The sequence below is a fragment of the Apiospora kogelbergensis genome (assembly GCF_038363985.1).
Source record: "Apiospora kogelbergensis strain CBS 113332 chromosome Unknown utg000009l_segment0_segment0, whole genome shotgun sequence".
In the NCBI taxonomy this organism is placed as follows: domain Eukaryota; kingdom Fungi; phylum Ascomycota; class Sordariomycetes; order Amphisphaeriales; family Apiosporaceae; genus Apiospora; species Apiospora kogelbergensis.
The window spans coordinates 2,259,792-2,274,679 of NW_027117426.1; the positions used below are offsets into that span (position 1 = coordinate 2,259,792).

Consider the following 14,888-nt stretch of genomic DNA (forward strand, 5'->3'; position numbering starts at 1 on the left):
CACATTCATGGGATACTAGCCAATGACAAAAGAAACTTCACATGCGCCTGCGTATATCAATTGAACAAAGAAGGAATGAGAAAGCAACCCAAACCCAGAGGAATACCTCAACATCAATAATGCGGGGTTCATGCAGTAGAAGGACTGCGTAGAGGAATATGACTTCGAGTATGTCATATGCGTGGAAAACCAACTTGTAATAACGAAATCGGCTAGTTAGCCCTGTGGTTCTCAATTTCACCTAAGATATTGATTTCCATCTCGCGTAGTAATAGTTGAATTGAACACAAATAACTTCTATACACATCGAGGGATCTTCGACTGACTACATACAGAAAATGAATAGATAGATCAGAAACCCTTGAAGAAACCAAGTGACAACACCGCCAGTAAACTAGGCCACCATAAGCTAGACAGTAAGAGTGTAAAAAGAACTGTCAGGATAGAACGGAGGAAATATGTGTTTTGAATTGTGTACTTAGTAATGGTAGAAGCTGGAAGGGGTAAATTCAATGTGAAGTATAGTATATACAGAGAACCAAGAAGAAGGAGAGAAAACAATGAAGAGAGAGCATTTCAAGTCCAGTCCAGGCATCCCAGGCTATATATCACAATATGAAGCTGTGACGAGGGATACACCGCATCGAAAGGGGTTTGGTTTCCTCAAAAAGAGTGAATCAGAGGCAAACCAGGAACAAATTAGAGAAATAAGCGTCCACTAATAAAGCCAACACGACATGGCTCTCGGTGTTCTTCTTTGACTTATGCTCAGATGCCCGAGTCGATCTTGGGGAAGGGGTCCTGCGATGGGAAGTACTCGCGCCACTCCTGGCAGGTCTGCTGGTACTCAGCGAGGTCCTGAGCGCTGATCTGGTCCTTCTGCTCCGCCGCACGCTCGAGGAAGTCGACGGCCAGACCGCTGCTGACGTGCCAGGCGATGTGGCAATGGAAAAGCCAGTTGCCCGGGTTGTCGGCCCGGAAGGCAACCACCAACCAGCCATTGCCGGGGAGCATGGTGACGTCGCGGCGGGTCGGGTTGGTCAAGTTCAGCGAGCTACCATCCTGCGGGATGCTAAAAGCCGTCGGCGTGCCCTGAGGTGGTGAGCGACCAAGGACCAGGAAGTCGTGGCCGTGCAGGTGCATCGGGTGGGGGAGAGGGCTCTGGTTCTCAATAATCCAGTACGTATAGACATCCTTCTCGTTGACGATGTATAGGTTCTCGTGAGTCGGGTACGAAGTGTTGCCCTCGAGCACGTAATCGAGCACAGGACGGTTCCAGTCCACGTTGACGTCGCTGCCGTTGACCTTCCAGAGGAAAGGAGGACCGTCGAGGGTCACCTTCAGGTCCCGGTTGGGGTCGAGGGTGAAATTGGGGGCTTCGCGCGGGACGACAGGGGTGAAATTGATCCGGTCATCGCAGGATGTGTCATTAGGGGGAACACCTTGGGAGGTAGGCAAGCCCTGAGGGTCTGGGGCATTGTCATAGGTGAATATGGCAGCTGGGAAGTTGTTGAGCGACGCGCCACAAAGCTTGCTGTCGGGGAACTGTGCAGGAAGTGTTAGCTGCAGGGACGGGTACATGAAAGCGAAAGACTTAATAGAAGATACAATGTAAACTCACAGTGACGTTGAACCAATAGTTACCGGGTGCCTGGTCTCCATCGATCATGACGTCGTATCTCTGGCCAACACCCATGAACAACTCATCCGTGGTGAAAGAATTAACAGGTACCATGTCGGTGGCCATGACATTGAACTGGTGACCGACAAGCTTGACATGGAAATTGTGCTCAACCGACGGGTTCATCAGGCGTAGGAGATGACGCTTGCCCTGCTGGAGCTGCACACGTGCGTACTTACCCTTGGTCAGATCCAAGGGGTTGATGTTGGTACCGTTGAAGAGAACGTTGTTGCTAGCCGGTGCTCCCGCGGTCTGGGTGAAATGGATGATTTCATCCGCCGATTGATCGTAGGAGTCGCTGATGGGGAAGGGGCCCAAGTCGATGTCCCAGTTGTTGGAGCTTGGCCCATTGATTACGATGGGGCCCCAGACACCGTTGCCGTACTGCGCGGAGAAGTGCGAGTGGTACCACGACGTACCGTACTGAACGGCCCTCCAGCGGTAGGTCTTGGTCTTACCAGGAGCGAGCGGGCATTCAGTTACACCGTTGGCTCCATCATGAATATTGTTGTGAAGCTGGCGGATGCCATGCCAATGGATGGAGGTTCTAGAATGGAATATCAGTACAGCCCACTTCAAGAAAGCGTTGAGGGTTGTGAATCTTACCCGTTAGTTCTCAGACTATTCTTCAAATTCACAACGATGTCATCGCCCCAGTCGGCCCGGAGAGTGGGACCTGGGAATTGGCCATTGATGAGCATCACTTTGGGAAGGATACGGCCATCTGGGCCCTCCCAGTTGTCCTGCTCGGTGACCTCCCAGTTGAAGGTCCTGGGAGAAGAGCCTGCAGGGGGGTGGATGTCTCATAATCCGTCTGGATGCTGAAGCCGTCAGTCCAGCAGGCTCGGTTGGAGGGAGTGTTGCAAGTGCTGGCAGCTCGAGTACTGAGCTTAGAGACTTCAGGAGCAGGGGCTGCAGCGCAGAGGCTCACGAAGAGCGAGATGGACGCAAGTCCCTTGAGTGAGGGAAGGGACCACATGCTTGAGGTATTATGCTTGACTAAAAGCCCAGAGAATCAGCAATACAAGCTAAATATTGTGTATGATGGGAGTCAACGAGTGCCTCGAAGGGAAGATGCTGCAAAGAATGAGCGAAGGGGGAGCCTGGAGAAAGGAACTAGAAAGAAGTGTGCTTGATGATGCTCACGAATAAAACCTTCTCGAAGATGGGAGACAAAGCAGATTATATAGATGCCTGGAAGTGACAGAGAACAGAACCCAGAAGCGTATATCAGCCCAACCCTAGGAAGGTCATCCATTGCCTTCGGGCGAGTCTGTGGAATCGGAACCAACGGGTCGACTGCATGAGCGAAGTTTCTTCTGAAGACGCTACCGACACCCTCTTCTCGTGAACAGTGGAGCAAGTGTCGTTCGATAATCCTGCCTACAGCACCCTCATGAACCACCATCGTGACAAGAGGGCTGATAGGGTTCCATGACGAAGAGCATGGTAAGCAAGAGTCACCACCAGGGGTCTAGGGAAGCCGCTTACCGGTCATCGTCAATAAATCCCATTTTCCTCAGGTCAGGATCCAAATCCAGCAGGAACAGGGTATAAGAATCAATAGTCCTCGTGTGCGGGCGCCAAAGGACATGGAGTGGTGTGTAGGAGAGGTGGTTGCCTGACCTGAAATGGGAGCTCAAAGTGAAGAAAGGATGAACTTTGTGATCACGGAGGGTATAGAAATCAGAGAAATGGCACGACCGCTGTACGGCTGTGTCGATGCTGATAAGTCAGGGGTAAGAGAGCATCTTCCCAACATCCTCTTTGGGAATCGACCTCGCTGTGTGACTGTGTGGGCAGAGCCTTATAACTGCCGGGAGGACTTGTTTCGCATAGAATTGCACACTGATCATCATTACCAGTACCCAGAGGGGGGACTAAGATATCAAGTCAGGAGACTCCAAAGCACACAATAACCAGGGCCTATGTTGGATTCGAGAGTGATGGGTTTCTCGGTCTGGTCTCAGGGAACGCCATTTCGCAAACTGGCCCTCCAGGTTAGTATTAGGTCGTCAGAACAACGTAATACGGGCTAATGAGAAGGAGATGCGGCTGTAAATGCAGGGAACAGACTCACAGCTGGATGTTTGGTATGCCTTGCGATAGCGGAATGTGGCGGTTCGATAAAAGGGGCGGCTCGCCGTCAGGGCCACACCCATGACCACCCGCGGCAGCATTGCATTAGTAGCATTGTACAAGTCAGGATACCTTCTCGAAAGGCGTTCTGCGGCTTGATCTTGTACTAGGTCAAACGTATGTACCATGCAGGTCCAAATGCACGCCCATTTCTTGGAGGGTCAAGAGGCCAGCCATTTGGCAACCAACGGTATACTTGTGACTGCTGGAAGTCGACGAATAGGCGAACCCATGTGGTAGCTGCATGAAAAAAAAAAAAGCCACAACCATGTGTTGGTTGTGGCAGGGCGTAGTATTATATCAGCTGACTCGGGTTGGCTACATACTAGGGAAGATGTCCCGAGTCCTGCGAGCCAGCTGGACTGGCCGGCGGCCCAATGGGGGCTGCATGGCAGGTTGAGAGGAGCAAACATGACGAAGTCCATGATGTCGATAGCACTCCAAAGCGCCAAGCTTGCGTCCGGTTCCGCGGGTGTACAGTCACCGGAATCATGACATATCAGACAGACATCGGCTTGAGCCTATGTGCTCGGCCGACACCACAGAAATAACAGCAGGGACTCTACTCCAAACCCTGCCAAATCGGGAAACTCGAAGTGTAATGGCTACATGCCGAACGGCTTGGTTTGGTTGCACTCGATAACCCCGTCCATCGGAACTTGTTTTTTAGTAGACTCGGCGAAGAGAGCGAGGAGCAACAGTGCTTCTCTGCCGTGTCATCTAAATATAATTCCTTGGCGTTTTAGTGCAGGGATCAAGTATTATTACATGAAGTGTATGCCGTGCAGCAAACCCTGACGCGCATGGTGACTGGTGCTTTGTACGACGGTCAAGACGACGCGAAGGCTACCGCCCGGCGAGTGCAAGTTGTCCCGATGCAATAGCAGCGTATTTAAGGGGTAAGGTAAGCACCGATAGGCACCGATCCAATGCAACCCAGGCAACGGCGGACGAGTTGATAGCCAGGGCAACTAGGGCAATGCAGCTGGACAAGGAACGAGAACGCAGCACTGATGATGTAAGTGAATAAATGTGGAGGCCATGCTTGCGTTTGGAAAAGCGGTCAGTCCTCGTTGCTTCTCGGCGCATCAGACAGAATACGCGCCAGGTGAATACGGGGTGGTCGGCAGCTTAAGTCGCTCGCTCTCGCTTGTTAGGGTTGAATCACTCCAACAAATCAATGTTTCCTGCTGGTTCAGCTGACCCACGGTGCTGGTAAGGAAGACGAGCTGACGGAAGGAGTGGGCATTTCTCGTGGTGGATCACCACGTGAAACGGGGTTTAGAGTTGATGTTGTAGCCCGTACGACCCGAAAACCCGGGCCTTCAGCTGGGATAGTATGGAGAGCCCTGTACGTGTTGGTCTGTTTCGGGAAAGGGCATGTCGTGATCTCCACGGAGGATGCTGGGAGCCTGGAGCTGAAAGGGGATTACGGTCAGTCCGTAATCTGGTATCAGCATTAGCGAGGAGGACGGACTGGATACACTGGATACGGGGGACACGGGGGAAGCAGGCGCAGCGCCACAACACAACATAAGGCCGGCTGCAGATCGCATTGCAGGACCCATAATCCCGGGAAGGGAAGAGTGGGAGTTCCTAGTTCCAATGCATGTCGCTACCCAATTCCACTGTTCATCTATTTTACATTGATCTATATTGTTTTTCACTACCGCATGCTGCGCCAACGCCCGTCTCCGTTGAATTAAGCTTCAAAGCATGTGCCTACTAGTAGCCCTAGTCCGCGCCTCCTCCCTCTACAGTAGTCAGTCGTGTTCCGTCCCAATCCTTCGTTGCCGACATCACCACCGTCATCGTGTCTGGCGCTCGTCTCAGACAAGACGTTACTGCCATCCCGTACCTACACTGCCGGCGGTTTAAGTGCATCCGACCCGAGGTTACGAGAATGCCGTGGTCACACTTTTCACCACCATCTTGAGCCCACCTCGTGTTGAAGAGCCAAGCTTCCTTGCATCAGCGCCATTGAAAAAGCAAATCACCACTGCTGCGTGCTGTGTGTGTGCCTTCCCCAACAAAGCATCCTAGACACCTGGGCAAGCAAGGTATCCATCCACATTGTCGTTACCCGAACGCGCCACCCTTTGACTCTCACCGTTCGCATGCCCATCCCCTGAGAGATGAAGTAGCTTTTTGATTCCCCATGCTCGTGACACCAGCAGAAGAGTGCGTCATGCAGTGAAACTATGCGAGGCCGCGACGCCTCACGCCACCTTTTTACGCCGCCTTTACGCCCCTTCGTCATTCCGGGGCGTGAATGGGAAGCGCCATCTCTACCTCGGCCCTAGCACTCGAACTGTCGGGATATCGCGTTCCCACCCGCTCTCTGTAAAGTCCGACGCGATAATCTGACCGACGCCGAGATATTAGATGACAATATCGGGAACATGAAACATTTCCGAGTGTGGATGAGCAGGCTTGACATCTACACAATTTCCGACAATGTCGGCTATCGTCCCTCAACGACCATTCGACGGTTGGGGGTGGCAAGTGATTGACACTCTCGTAGAAATCCTTCTAGATTCCCGCCGGTTCATTCCCCGGAGGAACCTGCGTAGACCGGTCCCCATCCGCTCTCGCCTCCAAGCGACCTAGTGTGATATGGGTTGTGACGAAGCTGTCACAGCCTTGAATCTCGCAAGGCGACTGGATCTTCAAAAGTACCCGGCAGCCTTGGAAATCCAATAGTTTATGTAGACTGCGAGCTCCTGGGCAGGGAATGGCCCCTCCATCCCGATCTTGATGGGGGTGTGGACCACCACGCGCACATCCGAGCCCCCCTGAGAGCGCGGGACATGTTTAGGGACCACGCGGCCAGCTGGTTACCCCCATCGGCAGAAAGGGTCGTTCCGCGTTCCGCCCACCTACCATTGCATTGGGTTCCGAAATGAGTACTCTTGTCATCTGCCTCTTGTGATACGTGAAAACATGATGGCTGCAGTATTTCTCATCATCTGCTAAAGGCTCCGTAAGCATAAACCCGGTCGTCTCCCACACAATGCTATGCGTTTCGCTAATTAGTCAAGCTCATCTCTCAAGCTCATCTCATACTCACGGCGGGGATATCTGCGCCAAGTCCAATGAAAGGTTCTTCCACCAATGAGTGACCCGACGCATCTGAGTGTCCTGTGGCGTCTGGTATTGTGGCTTGCGATAGGGATACAGGCCCGAAAGTCCGTTTGGCTAGGGCAATTGCCAGCCCTATTTGTAAGCTTGTAACCGGTAAGCTGAGTAAGAAAACCGCCCCGCCATCTTATGGGATCGCGCCAGACGTTTTCTAATATAATGGTTCATGCCGGGGCACAGATGGTACGATGTTGAGTCACGTTATGGAGGAACATGTTCTGGGGATAGAGTATTGACAACTGGAGTCTGTGCAACAACAGAGCTCAGTCTGACGCATAATACCATGCAACATGGGGGAACGCCATTGACCGAGCCCCATAAAACATCCATTATCACGATGAGTGAGCAAAGCCACTGCCCATACAGAGCACAAGTTGAACCTTTGGGACAAGGCGGCTTAGGATGGTGGAGCAAGCAGGCCGTTTGCTACATCAGATTGCTAGTACGTGGCACCCCCTCGAGAACTCATTTCTTAAAATAGCCCATTATCCAACGTTTTAAGGATGCAGATATGTGTAAGTAATACGGATAAGGCAGTCAAATAGATTTGGCCAGCAGCCTTCCGACACCAATGTCACTTATCTCGGCGGATCTGGATCTATGGAATAAACACCACGTTCAAGCTCCTCATCATATTGCTCAAGCGTCTGAACAATGGGTTCGAACCCCTCCCGTTGATGCTGACTTCGAAAGGCAGTCCCCATTTCACCTCGAAGAAAGCTGAAGCCTACTAATCAGATGGCTTTATTTCCTATGCCTCCCCTCAAAGGTGGCCCTACATGTGATCTAAAAGGACCAGTACGCGGTATGCAGGCTTACTTCAATGTTACCTCAGGGTGACATTCGCTTTCTGTTACTGGCTTGAATGCTTGACTACTGCGCAGCCATCTCCGCTTTTATATGTATACCCAATCAAAATTCGTCAAGATCAACTATGAACTCTGAACAGCCATGCTCACTTCGTGTGTCACGTACATTTTCCTTCATCATGTGTATACCGGAAATGGGAGAAAACAGGCTGCAGCCGGGGCTGTCTTCCAATGTGTAAAATCTCATTGCCACAAGACAGACCGCTATTCGGCGATTCGTGGAGTGTAAGACATATCGAGTATTAATGAGCTTGAAATGAAGATGGCAGCACAGAATGCGTTGTGATCCTGCAGCCACCGTCTGCTGCCTTTTCGATAGCCTATCAACGTATGCTTCACGTTTGGAAAAGACAACATGGAGGGGAGTCGCTCTGTCAGCCCCCCCGCCATTCTACTCAGCAGTAGGTATCGTATAACAGTCTCCTTTATGCTCGACAAACCCACCCAAAGAGGCAGCTCGTAGATATGCTACAGACTGGCTTGCATCTACACTTTGAGTGACTACTTTGAAGCAAAATTGCATGATGAAGTCTTTGTTGTTGATCGCAGTTTGTGTCCTTGTTGTGAAGGCATCGGGCTACAACTTCCCCTTTGAATCAGACCAGCTGGTCCCAGCTGACACGGAGGCATTCCCAGCCATTGCATTCGGCAATGCCGCAGATGCCCATCCAATCCAGGACTTGCACGGATGCCGAGCCTTCCCCGGGTCACCGAGCTGGCCGCCGCCTGAGGAATGGAGAGAGCTCAACGGTTCTCTTGGCGGTGCGCTTCTGAACCCTATGCCCCCGGGAGCGGTCTGCTATAGCAACTCCGAGTACTACAACCAGAATGCTTGCAACGACATCCTTGCAAATGCCAGAAGCAGCCGCTTCTACATCGATGATCCGGTGTCGGAAATGACCACCTGGACAGAGGGGCGAACATGCTCAGCGAGGAATAATCCTCCAGGCAACTGCACACAAGGGGGCTTTCCAGTTTACGTTGTAAGTTATGTGCGTCACAGCTTGACATCAAACTGGAAAAAAGGAAAGAGCATTGCCATTGTATTTGAAAGAAATGCTGAACAATACATTTCCTCTACAGGTCAATGCCACAACCGTGAGACACGTGCAGATAGCGGTGAACTTTGCTAGGAACAAGAGTCTAAGGCTGGTCGTCAAGTGAGTTTATCTAAGCTAAGAGTTGTTGATTCATGGCAAGGAAGCCTTTACTAACTCCAAGGGACTGATGTCAGAAACACCGGGCATGACTGGATCGGAAGATCTGTTGGTGCTGGGTCCCTCTCAATATGGACTCACCATCTCAAGGATTTTGAATTCGTACCCAAGTACGAGCACAGGGGGTTCCAGGGAATGGCGGCCAAGGTCTCCTCGGGGATAGAGTCGTGGGAAATGTTTAGCTTCATGAAGCTCCACAACATGACGTTGGTCGTGCCTAGCGATAGCACAGTCGGCGCCTATGGCGGATGGATGACGGGTGGGGGACACTCCCCAATTGCCTCATTGTACGGCCTCGGTGCCGACCAGCCCCTATCGCTCCAGGTAGTCACCGCAGATGGCAGATTTGTCACGGCCAACTCGGAGACGAATGCCGACTTGTATTACGCACTACGAGGAGGTGGTCCTGGTGAGTCTAATACGAAGTGTTTCCAGGGGACTGTTTACAATCAGGAGCTTACCTGACTTCATTTATATAGGCACGTACGGTATCGTGACCTCGGCTGTTGTCAATGCCTACCCCTATCTCAGCTTCAACTCCGTGTCCATCACCTTTACCACGCCGGGAAATGGGACCTTGGACGCCTTCTGGAGTGCCTTTGCCGCGGAGAACCAGTTCGGCAAGCAAGTAACCGAGAAACCCCACTACGGTAGTGGCTATAGCTACGTCTCGGGTAGCAACAGCACCGGTCACTACTCGTACACCACGACGTATGAGTTTCCCGACAAGTCGTTCGCCGAGATCACGGCGCTCATCGCGCCGCACATCGACGAGCTGGCGCGTCTTGGCATCTCCATCGCCGTGCCCCAACCAATCGTATCAACCCGTTGGGCCGACGCAAGCCAGGGCCGCGGCGACGTTCCCGGGAACCAGGTGTTCGCGAGCCGGCTGTTTTCGACGCGGGACTGGGAGGACCCGTCGACATACGCCGACGTCGTGGCCGCCCTGCGTTATTCCGTCGAGGCCGGGTACCAGTTCCACGGCATCCATCTCGCGCCGGACGAGCGGGCGGCGGCGGCGTACGGCTCGGGGCCGCCGGACAACGCCGTGAGCGCGGCGTGGCGCCGGGCGACGATGCATGCGGACTTGTTCGACAAGGTAGGCGATTACTCGACTAGAGAAAAGCGTCGCTCGCCAGCTACGCCCGGTTCAACGAGTCGATGGCGCGGTGGCGCGCGGCATCGCCGGACGCGGGCGCCTACGTCAACGAGGCGGACTTGCTGGAGCCACATTGGCAGGATGCGTTCTGGGGCGCCGACAAATACCCGGGCCTGGTGGCGATCAAGCGCAAATACGACCCCCGGGACCTCTTTTGGGCGCCGACCAGTGTCGGTAGCGAGGGATGGGCGGTCCAGACGGATGACTTTTTGCCTTCCCAGAACGGCCGCCTCTGTAAGGTCTCTCATGCGTAGAAACTAAGGGGTACCGGGAATGTTTGGAACGGGATTGCAATGATCTATTTCTTGGATTTTGTCCACTGTTTGTCTCCATTCCGATGTATTCTATGGTATCAGTCCAAGCTGGAGAAGATTTGCGTACGTATCTATCCAGATAGTCATAGACGATTCAGCTATAAGCGCCCTGAGAGTCGCAAAGTCCTTCCGGAAAGCGTCTTCCGTATCCTAGTCTATCTGAATTATCTGAACAGGACTGTCTAGGCTCATGGGGGTGAATCGTTTTGTGATAATAGTTTGCCTCTGCATATTCTGTTCTTCGTGAATTCTGTCGCCTTTCCAACATAGGTTCCTTTAGATACAAACCAAGTTCGAGGAGCGTGTCTTCGAAAGGAACATGACCACCTTTCCTAGCAGAAAGAGTTACCTACTGATATATAGACATGAAGCAGACGAACAACGGATCCCATTCCACGTGAAAGAAGTGTGCTGTAGGATATGTGTGTTGTCAGACGAGGCTCAATAAAGACATGGATTATAACCTCTACGAGCCCGCCCTCCTGGGGACGGGTGAGAAGCAATGAGTGATGTATGCAGGGGACCGGGTGGGAAAGAATGTGGCCTTGACGACCATCTTTATTGCCCCATCAAGTGATGGCGGGCAATACGTAGAACATGGTGCATTTAATCCCGACAGAGCCGAATATTCCAATTATTGCCGCCCACCCACTGCGCTGTAACGACGCTTTTGTGACTTGCGAGCCAAAATCCGTGACCACGTCGTCCCCTCCTCTGCTGTTTTCCTACAATTCTCTATCCCCACCCTCGACAAGACGCGTGTGCTCCTCAGCTGTTTTGTGACAGATTTCTGATCCAAGCCTTTTGTTTTGAAGATACTACTCAAACTTGGTTTAGGCCGTATGTTCCCGTCCTTCACGTCAAAGCTCTTCTACTCCTCCCAAACCCGACGATATTGATATTACTCCTCTCAGGTCACGGAAATTCGCCATTGGACGCAATTAATTCTCCTCATCTTCATGTTTATGGCAATGCCACATTGAAACGTGAGCTCTCGCCCATCTTGCCACGTCTCATCCGTTCACTCCTTCCGGGCTTGGCGGTACTATCCACACGAAGGGTGAGTCGCGCGGCTCTCGCCCTTTTCGCCGCAACGATTCGTTCACTCCTACTATTAATTATTGGTACTTCAACTTTAAATAGTTCCTGCGCCCACTGGGAAGAAATCTCGGAGCTCTGGTACGGCATGTTGGTGTGCAGAATCCCGCATCATCAACTTCGGCCGGCATCATCTGAACCCCTGGCGTTCAAAACTGGCCCCTTTTCCGTCTCCGGTCCAACGTCGCCCGGCGACGTCGCTTGGTAACGCCGGCGACGATAATAGAGGACCCGCGAAATAAGCTTTGAGGCCGCATACCAGAGTCACAAAGTGGCTAACGGGTGATCACTAAGTGAATCCAACAATCGCACATCGCAAGTGTGTTAAATCGTTGCCTGGCGGCCTGATCCAGTGATCAAGGAGTGGCCAAATAAGCCCCTATCGTGAGTTATTACCTTCCCTTAGTTGACCACCACGACAGACTCGCATCTGTCACGCACACTCTTTTTCCTTGACATCAACCGCTTCCCTTCCTCCCTCGGAAGCTCTTCCTTTCTTGCGGCACGTAATTTCCGCAACCAGTCTCTTTCCAACTTTATCCTCTGCCTTCTCATCTCAGCCGGGATCTCTTATGGTACGCATCTTTCATCTTTCCAAGTACGGCCTCTTTTTGACATCTCCCCCAACTTTTCCAACCAAGAGAGACGCACCTCTTGCAACACACACATCTTTTCCTTTCTTCCATCTTCTTCAAATCCATTCGAATCACAATATCCATCACCAACTCCGTATCCAAGATACTTGGACTAACACTTGACAAGTTCATCATCACACGCAAAAAATATTCATTCAAAGTCCCTAAGAGTGTCTATGAACACTGTTCACCACTGTGAATAATAACTTGGACTTTTTCCCTGCACCTCACAACAACAAGGTCTGACACCACTCGCAAAGTTGGCACAATGACTTCCAACAACGCCAGCAACATGGGATCAAAAGAGAGACCGCTTACCCCGTATTCTCGGGACCCCTCTCCTTCATCTTCTGGAACGACCATGGCCGCTCCGCTTGCAGACTGGCCTTTGGCTAGTGACGCTGGTGATGCTGTAGTTGACCGGGCCGCCACGGAGCGCCCTAAATCCCGGCTCAGCCACACTGCACAGAACGGACATCGCATCCCTATGATGCGAGGCAGAGAGGCAATTAAGTCTCACCTGGTACCCTCATTCCACTTCCCTCGCACTGCCTCTTTGCATGGCCAGGCCCATGGCGAATCTACCAGCCTTGGAGCCGAGGACGGCACTATAAGACTGCAGATTCCTGCTCCTTCAGTTCGACCGCCTACTCGACACGGGTTAAAGCGCTCGCTACCCTCTGCGGGAAGTAGCAACTCTGATGCCACTGGCAGTAATGTCCCATTCGGCCAAACTGCCCGTGAGGACAGCTCCAAGCGTATTAAGCATGGCTTAGCCACTCAAATCTCACGTGGAGCACAGGTCTTCAGCAGCGCCGGATCGTTCTTCCCCTTCAAGTCCGAGGAGCCTGCCAAGACCCGAATCAGCGCCCCGTTCGGTTTCCGTCATGTTGCTAGAGCCGAACACGGCGGTGGACCAATGGGCGGTACAGACCACGGTCCTGACGCCGACCCTGAGGCCACCCTGAACCAGACCCACCGTGTCCTTCTTGATGTCCGTACCAACAGTCGTCTTGAGAACCGCACTTCTCTTCCCGTCGCCATGCCGAACGTCACGTCGCCTATCGATGAGACTCAGTTCGACGCTGGCTGTGGTCATGATTCCAGTCATTACAGCTTCAATCCTTTCCATTCGCAATCGCAGACAATGACTCCTGCAACTCTACAGATTCACCGACCTGCCAATCCCCCGGTGACATCAGGCAAGAGAACATTCTCCTTACCAAAACTCCATGTCAGCGAATACTTGAAGCGCCCGGTCGGCCCTTGGAACATTGCCTTCTGGACTGCGATCATGTCAGCTCAGATCACTATCATCTCGACCGCAGCAGCCATTGCACTTATGGTACAACACAGCAATGATCATGAGGTCATTCCAGGCAATATGGCTATGGGGTTGGCTTTATCTGTGGTCTTTTGCTTCACCTCTATGGCAGCCATCGCTGTCACGTATGCTCGTCGCCGTGCCGCACAGGTTATGCAGACTCATCAGTACAGCCAGAAAGAGGAGGAGTTGATCGAGATGCGAAACATAATCAGACATTCGACGCCGACCCGCATCCGAAGGAGCGACCCGGCTATTGACCTCGAGGACATGACCCAACGCCGCACGGTAGAGACAGCAGGCCAGAACGAGAGATCCCTTCGTTCCTCTGGTGGTATTACAACTCCTGAGCAGGTTCACATCCACCAAAGCAGCCGCATTGTCGCAGAGGGTCTCCATAACCTTGCTGCCCCGCCGAACTCGACGCAGAGCAAGCGCAAGGGTGGCATTTACGACTCGGCATCCGTCTGCACTGCCCTCGTCGCCCAAAGCATCATTAAGGGTCAACCCTTTGGCGCCTCAGGACAGGCTGTTACCACCCCGATTGGAGTTGCTCGCAGTGAGTCCCTGCTGCGATCTGCCGTTCCCAATCACGGAGATTCCCATTATGGCGAAAGCCAACGACAGGCTTCTGCTTCCGACAGCATCGAAAGAGCTGACGACCGCAACCGCTCGCACAGCACGGAATCTAACACCACCCAGGCTACTTACGAGTCGATGGGCACCGAGACCCCTATGATCTCAGACAGCCATGTTACCACATCAACAGTCCCTGGGCCCTCCCGCGAGAAGGAGAACAGTGCCGGCGGTATTCCTCATTCTGTGGCCGTTCCCGACTTGTCGTCAGAGAACAAAATGCCCCCGTTGCCCTCTGCTGAGACCCAGTCAACTCTGTCATCCCTGATCACCTCCTACGCTGGCGGCAGCGAGACGGATCTCGTCAACAACAACGCCCCGCGTCGCAGCGAAGCTTTGAGTTCGCACCCGGTCCAACGTGCCGCCAACACGAACAACCCTTTCAAGCGTCTTCAAGAGCAACACAAGTTGCCGCACCAGATCGTGACTGAGGCCGGTACGCCCGAATCGCAGAAGAGCATCGAGCGCTTCCCATCCTACGTCGATAGCAATGGCCCTGCCCCCTCTGAGAATCGCGAAGCTCTCCAAGCCCTGCAGGGACTTCGGGCACCCATGACCCCCATCGTGGAGCGTAGCGAGTCTCCGATCGTGGAGCGTAGCAAGTCTCCCCTCGCCATGGCCAATTGCTTCTAATGGCCTTGGTAGTCTTTTACACACTTCCATCTATTGTAAATC

General features: G+C 52.7%; 3 protein-coding genes across 3 annotated transcripts; 1 reads left to right on the plus strand and 2 right to left on the minus strand.

Annotated features, from left to right (window-relative positions):
• Positions 1–768: 768 nt before the first annotated feature.
• Positions 769–2,660, minus strand: PG998_013796 (uncharacterized protein; the record flags this gene model as incomplete). The annotated part of the gene is made up of 4 exons (XM_066880612.1): positions 769–1,563; positions 1,622–2,228; positions 2,288–2,465; positions 2,567–2,660. The coding sequence occupies 4 exons, from the start codon at positions 2,658–2,660 to the stop codon at positions 769–771; spliced, it is 1,674 nt and encodes a 557-aa protein (XP_066724751.1).
• A 5,694-nt stretch (positions 2,661–8,354) lies between these two features.
• Positions 8,355–10,460, plus strand: PG998_013797 (FAD-binding domain-containing protein; the record flags this gene model as incomplete). Its single annotated transcript, XM_066880613.1, has 5 exons — positions 8,355–8,813; positions 8,914–8,990; positions 9,065–9,456; positions 9,527–10,146; positions 10,206–10,460. The coding sequence occupies 5 exons, from the start codon at positions 8,355–8,357 to the stop codon at positions 10,458–10,460; spliced, it is 1,803 nt and encodes a 600-aa protein (XP_066724752.1).
• Positions 10,461–12,782: 2,322 nt separating this feature from the next.
• On the minus strand, positions 12,783–13,352 carry PG998_013798 (uncharacterized protein; the record flags this gene model as incomplete). Its single annotated transcript, XM_066880614.1, has 2 exons — positions 12,783–12,861; positions 13,045–13,352. The coding sequence occupies 2 exons, from the start codon at positions 13,350–13,352 to the stop codon at positions 12,783–12,785; spliced, it is 387 nt and encodes a 128-aa protein (XP_066724753.1).
• Between the last annotated feature and the right edge of the window lie 1,536 nt (positions 13,353–14,888).